General features: G+C 43.7%; 1 protein-coding gene across 2 annotated transcripts in view; it reads right to left on the reverse strand.

Moving 5' to 3' along the window:
* CSTF3 (cleavage stimulation factor subunit 3) overlaps positions 1–4,861 on the reverse strand; it is a 640,930-nt gene extending 636,069 nt beyond the window's left edge. The window contains exon 1 of one of the 2 annotated variants that reach the window (XM_086955867.1): positions 4,645–4,861. In XM_086955867.1, the coding sequence (XP_086811993.1) occupies positions 4,645–4,671 (27 nt within the window). In that variant the 5' untranslated portion in view covers positions 4,672–4,861. The remainder of the gene's footprint in view (positions 1–4,644) is intronic. The other variant, XM_086955866.1, reaches the window with a different exon arrangement.
* Positions 4,862–7,023: the final 2,162 nt, after the last annotated feature.

Raw genomic sequence — 7,023 nt, forward strand, 5'->3', positions numbered from 1 at the left:
TTGTAGCACTTCATTGTTTGATAAATGCCCCCGGGTTTCAAAACCTGGTAACCTATACTAAATACAGCACCCCAATGAAGGAGCAATCACATGCATCTCAGAAGGACCTCCGTTCAGTGAAAAGTGACCATAGCCAATAGGCCTTGCCTTTAGGACCTTAGAAGTGTTTAGCCATGCAACAGTTGATGTTGCACCAAGGATATTATGCTGCATAACTAAATACTTATAAGGTCATAAAAGCGTGTTCTCTAAAAATTACCAAAAATCACATCAAACCAATCAAAAGCAACGCATGAATGTGAAGTGAGAAGTGGAAAGTTACCAGTCTTTGTGTAATTAAAATGTCACAATTTACGCAATTGTGTGGGGTATGGCATAGGTGGTGGAAGCAGTAGGAATGTTTTTTTCCATTTATTAATAAATAAATCACGAAATGTTGAAAATAATTTTACGAAATTAACTGAAAAACATTTCAAATAGGTCTGAACACTAAATACCTAATCCCCGCACTATCGAATACCGCAGGATCCTCACCTGCTTGATGCCTTGGAGTAAACGCATTAGTCACACAAAGTAATGATAGTTTGCTGCCACTGCATCGCAAAACTATATACGCAACATTACAGGATTCGAAAATATCACCAGGCTACGGATTTTTTTTGTATTTGCGCTAATAACTAACTTCATTTTGGGACTCAAAGCCGCTATGATTTAAGGTTAATTCGTACAGGTCTGAAAAAAAACATTTAGTGTGTGCGTTCCAGATAACTACCAGTTTAATACACGTGTGTACTTTATAGGTCTCGCCTATCAATTCGCATGCGCATTGAGTGGAGCTAGACTATAGGGGCTTAAACAGACTTTAACTACACTGGCGATTTGATGCTGTGCCCGTGCACTTTTAGCAAGCGCATTGAGCTAAAATGCGCGTGCACAGCATCAAATCACCAGCCACCTGTTGCCCAGCTTGGTGCCGCTCCACCCCCTGCTGCATCAAAGGCTTTCACGGCCGGCCGGGCTTTCAGTTTCACGGCCGGCCGGGTCTCCTTATTTAACTTGTGCCGCCAGCTAGTCAGCCTCTGAAAGAGATGCACATTATCGTTTTTTCTCTTTATAAACTGGTGTGTTGAGATTTGAGTCTGCCAGCAGAATAAGATACATAGATCACTTTACCAGCACAAGTTAATATGAGCTTTATTATCAGTATTACACTTCCATTGGAATCGAGTTTTTTTACTGCTAGCTTACACTCAGGTGCTTACACTCAGGTGCAACATGAACAAGAGAGACTCCTTGTCCAATTCTTAATCTTTTCCTTGAAAACCATCAAAATATAATTAAGGGGGCACCCTTTTAATACATTCAAGTACACAGACAAAATCAATTATGACCGCCCGCAGCCCCGATCCTGTTCCCTGGAGCCTCGGCGAGCGTGCTATTGCCGGAGCCATCGGCTGCTTGGCTAGACACACCAACGTGGATAGATGTATATTCATCAATGGATATGGAACACGTAGACATTTACCACTTACGTATTTATATCCTTTCCACCAATCGGGTACCCTATTTGTGAACACACGTCCAAATTGAGCGCCACGACAAGGCTGTCCCATGACTCTGTACGACCAATGACGGCAATAAATACCATCTGATCCTTATTGATCGCTACCGCTGGCAACAGCTCTGTGCAGCCCGGGGTACTGACTGACAGGTGAGTGTTTAGTTTTCGTTAGCACCTACTCTGCGTTTTGAGACGTTATAGTGCAGAAAACCGTCTACCATCTTTGCATGACTACCTGATAACTTAATTCTGGGTTTTGTTGTATAAAAATGTTGCGAGCGTGCTCTTTACATGCATGTTTATTATTAATGTATGCCGTTGAGACAGGGGCGTCATGGTCCCCATTTTGGATTAAAGATTTAAAAACTTCAGTTCCACTCTATAGTAGGGTAGCAGATTAGCTTGCTACACCACCGCTGTATTTTTCTACACATTATAGTATCAACGATGGGAGGTTTATTACCTCGGTCCATGCCGTTCTTACAAGTTCGGCATACAGCTTGTAACTGATCACTTACGTTTAGTCCGAAGAGAATAACTTTGTGAACAGCTTTACATATTGTTGGACTGCGACAGGTACGCATGCCGCTCTATTTTACAGAGATGCAAACCTGTTACCGTCTGTAGACCGCGTTGCTGTATTTCCTCCCTCTGTACTTTGGTTATTCTGAGTAGAACATACTGTCAGAAAGTCTAATATAGTATGAGAATTGAGCCACGTGTAGATTTCCTAGCAGGCCTTGTGTATGATAGTGAGGGGATAGTTGTGTACTGAGATGCCCCTCTAGCTGTGGTCATCCATAAAGCATTCCCTTGTCGTCATCTACAGCTGGCCGACAATTTTAAAACACCGTTCGTTCTAGCAATTACAGGAGCTGCTGCTGCAGTATTCCTGATTATAGAGATGTCTTTTATAAACATGCATCATATTTAGGAGAGGACATTTAGACTCCATACTTAAGATAATCAGGCACTGCCCAGCTTGGTGCCGCTCCACCCCCTGCTGCATCAAAGGCTTTCACAGCCGGCCGTGCTTTCAGTTTCACGGCCGCCAGGCCGTGTCTCCTTATTTAACTTGTGCCGCCAGCAGCTCTTCCCGCTCCACCCCCTGCTGCATCAAAGGGGTTCAGTTTCACGGCCGCTAGGCCGTGTCTCCTTATTTAACTTCTTTCATTTTTATCAAAGCTAAGGTCTGGCCACCAACAGGTAACTTAGTCCTTGATTTCAGTTTCATTTAATTGTCATTCAATGTCAAAGTAAAAATTAAAAAAAAAGTGTGAAGATCCTGAAACTCGCAATTTGAAGAAATTCTGTAAGTCGTTCCATCGGTCAATGATGCAGTGCAGGCTTGGGTGTCATCACATTTCTTCACGTCACCTCTGCTTTTCCACCCTACCAGGTGCTATAGGTGTCACATTCGCGAAAGTTATAACTATTGGCATTGTAAATGACAAAGCTATCAATTTAGCTATTTTAACCCCTTCCATGCTCATGACGGAACGGTTCCGTCATGAGCGTCGGTTGAGCAGTGCTCATGACGGAACCGTTCCATCATGAGCCAATAGGCTCATTAGAACCTTGAAGAAGGGGGTCGCACTCCGACACGCAAGCCTACACTCTGCTGACGAGGAACAACAATTCCGAAACACCGGTGTCCAGAGTTGGTGCTGCAACCTTGCTATGACACACTTTCATCAAAATAGCGCACACGCTATCAAAGACTGCATCTACCATGATGCTCCTGGGGTACACTGCTGGTGGGTGGAGTCGGAGTGCGACCCCTTCTTCAAAGTTAATTGGCTCCCTCGAGCTAGAGCTGACGAGCTCGGTTCTCGCACCCGCGCCATGAGAGGTATCAACCTGAGAACACTTGGCAGCCTGCACAGCTAACCCCCGAAAAACCTACACTCTGCTGACGAGGAACAACAATTCCGAAACACTGGTGCCCAGAGTTGGTGCTGCAACCTTGCTATGACACACTTTCATCGAAATAGCGCACACGCTATCAAAGACTGCATCTACCATGATGCTCCTGGGGTACACCTGCTGGTGGGTGGAGTCGGAGTGCGACCCCTTCTTCAAGGCTCATTAGAACCTTCAGCACAGCGCGAAAATTCGCGCCGCGCTTAAGGGGTTAAAAACCAACACATAAATAAAATATTTGTCATTTACAAGACCAATAGCTCCAACTTTTCTAATGCGAGACCTATTGCATTTCCAATGCTTGTTTCTCTTTATCAATCTGTGTAGTTGCACTCGGCCATGCTTGCCTTGGATTAAGGCACTCAGCCACGCTTGCCTTGGGTTTGGGACTTAATGTACTTTTTATTTATAAAAGGCACAACTTTATTTTCCAACTTCAGTCTAGTCATCACTCCATGGGGTGTGTTTGAATGCCGTGAATCGATGAAGATTAAAACGGGAAGGGGTGGGAAATATAGAAGTAAGAAAATTGGAACGACCGGGCAGATTTGAAGCAGCTCTTGAAGGAAGACGATAAGGGGCTGAACAAGCTTCAATAGGGGAAATCAAGGTTCTTAAGGGGAGCTGGCGCACGAAGTGAAAATGATTTACGGAGCCGGAATTAAAAAAATGAAGTATAAAAGGAACAAGTCAAACAGGCTGTGGGGTTGAAACGGGAAAGTTCAGAGTTAGACTGCAAGATCTGAACATTACGCAAGAAAAGCGCCTCGAGACACTCATGGTGATTTGCCGCGCTCTATAAATATCTGATTCACTATGATTTAAAAGGTGTGCAGGAGATAAGAGCACTGGACGGAAAGCTAGATTGGACGGCAATGTTTAATTAAGTGCCAAAGTAGAAGGTCGAAAAAGTATAATCTCAGTCAAAGCAAATGTGTAAAATAAAATAGCATCTATAGATCAAGGTATGAAGCGTGGCACTAGATACATTCAGTTTATTTGTGCATTTTGAACGGACAATGTGCGCCGCGGAAATGCGCCATGTACATCCTAGCAGGCTGAAATCAGAATGGGTTACCTTGCTCCGAGGTAACCCACATCTGATCACAAGGCCAAGGGGGAGAGGCAGGTCTACTATGTACACACGCGCTCCGACTCACCGGTTCAGCTGTTCCCTCTGCGGACATTGCCACTGTCTTTACAACTTAGAAGATATGTGCACCACCGCGGCTCGCTGGTCGCTTCACGTGATACTACAAGCTGCCCCGGAAAAGCGCCGCTTCAGCTGCTTGACGACTCCCTCCAGCCTCCCCACCTCCTACACAGCGCAAAATGGCGACCAACCGCAGTAGGTTCTGTGCCGTTGCGCAGTGACGCGTCACAAGAGCGCCCTCGCGACGCGTTCCCATATCACGCAAGCACAGCCCAGAGGCCTCAACTTTAGGGGGATTTAGACCCTGAAATATATATAGTTTAACTTTGAATCTTGATAAGTTTAAATCTATGGAACGATTGTATGACATGAACAGCACGGACTTAAATATGTAAACTATACAGCGCTCATACGAGATACTTAAGCATCACCTCCTCGGAACAGTGAGGAGTTTAATTTTACCCAGCAAGCAGACTGCTGAAAAATCTGTAGTCAGTAGATCGGCCATCTTGAAACATGCCGGCTGCCTTTTGCATACAATTAACTGTCTGATAACATGATGCCCTTAATACGTTAACCACTTGACTGCTAGGGCTGAAGAAGTGTAAAATTGATCCCACTATACAGAACATGTTAGAAGTACATTATAGCCACATGTAGTCTGCACTTGGGTATATTCTGTGAGACTAATGTTAATAATAGAACAGGGGGTACGTATGTATCAAGGTATCCCAGCAATGGAATGGAATTTATATGTGTGTTTAGAAACGTACCTGATAAGATTGTGATTTTCTATAAAAATGTTTTGTACCCAGAGACAAGAGAAATAGTGTTGTGTTACTAAATGAAAGTTATTGTGCTTAGAAATTCTAATTAATCATGTTATTTCTGAACTGTAAGGGCACAGGTGGAGAATTTTAATTTATCTTTGTAGATGTAAAGTGCTTACCTATCATTCCTAACTACATGTGTATGTTCTACTCAATTTCAATTTCAAAGAAGTCTTTATTCGATTAATTCATCATAAAAGACATACAATACAACATACACATGAAATATAAAATTGGTAAAAAACAGAATAAAAACACCTAAGACCATATTAAATTACTTATACAGGTTTCTTTTGAACGAATATAAAAAGTTGCAATAATCACAGTAGAATACCACAATATTTCATATCTATATGGGCTGCCCAAGAATTGGAGAGCATAGGATTATAGTAAACACCTAAGTTGGTGTAATGAACCTGGTTCTTTGAATCCAGGCCCATCCTAAATATTTTGCAACACTTACAATTAATGGGGGCAAATTTGTTTTCAATATTCTACTGGCATTAACAGCCGAGCGCGTTCCCAAGCTTCTACAAACCGGACTTAACCATTTGGCTCTAGGGGCAACATACAAGGGGCAGACAAACAAGAAATGGTTTAGGCTTTCGTCCTGGCCAGGGCACTTAGGACAGTGTCCAGACCACCGGGGCCCCACTTTTTGGTAAACTCCCTTAATGGCAGTGAACCGCATCTGAATTGATGGAATAATTTGCGGTCCAGGGGCTTTGTTATAGCATCCCAATATTTTTCAAGCTTGGGAGCGTCTTTAATGGCCACAAATAAGCTAGTGAGATTACTAGAGCCCAGTCTCGAATGTCTATTTTGAACTACCCAGTCCCAGTAGTGTGATTTCAAATCCTTTTTGGAAGGGAATGTTACGGGTGCGGGATCTAGCCACAGTGCACCATACCCCATGGAACTCAGGGTGGTTCTTAAGTCCTTAAACCAGCCTATTTTATAAGAGCCTGGAAGATCTCTGACCTCCAAACAAGCTCTTACATATAAATGGAGTTCCGGCGTTGTCCAAAGACGACGCCAGAATGCTAGTGGACGAAACCTAGCCTGGTCCTCCACAGGCTGAAACCCAAGATCATACAGAAGCGGGATCCTTGGTGTTGACTGTGGGAGACCCGTTGCCACCCTAAGGAATTTATTTTGGGCTGCTCTCAGGGGATCCAGGTTACTAAAGCCCCAAAGTTCAGCCCCATATAAAACGGAGGGAAGAACCTTTGATCCATAAATCTTCACTAGCGGCGAGATTGGCCGGGTAAGTGAACCTTTATGCTCTTTAATCAGGGCTCCTCCTAACTGCGTGTGCTTTAAGGCCATAATATCTACCTGGTGGGACCAGTTTAGGTTCTCACTGAATGTTACTCCCAGGTAAGTAAACAACTTAGTTTGTTCCAGGGAGGTACCCCCCATAGTAACCCTTGCTGTAATCGGGTTGTTTCCTCTTAATACCATAAATTTTGTCTTAGACACATTCACCTCAAGCTCATGTTCGCTGCAGAATAATTCAAACCTCATCAGGGCCTGTTGAAGACCCTGTCTGGTCT

This window comes from Lissotriton vulgaris, chromosome 2_1 (genome assembly GCF_964263255.1).
Source record: "Lissotriton vulgaris chromosome 2_1, aLisVul1.2, whole genome shotgun sequence".
Lineage (NCBI taxonomy): Eukaryota > Metazoa > Chordata > Amphibia > Caudata > Salamandridae > Lissotriton > Lissotriton vulgaris.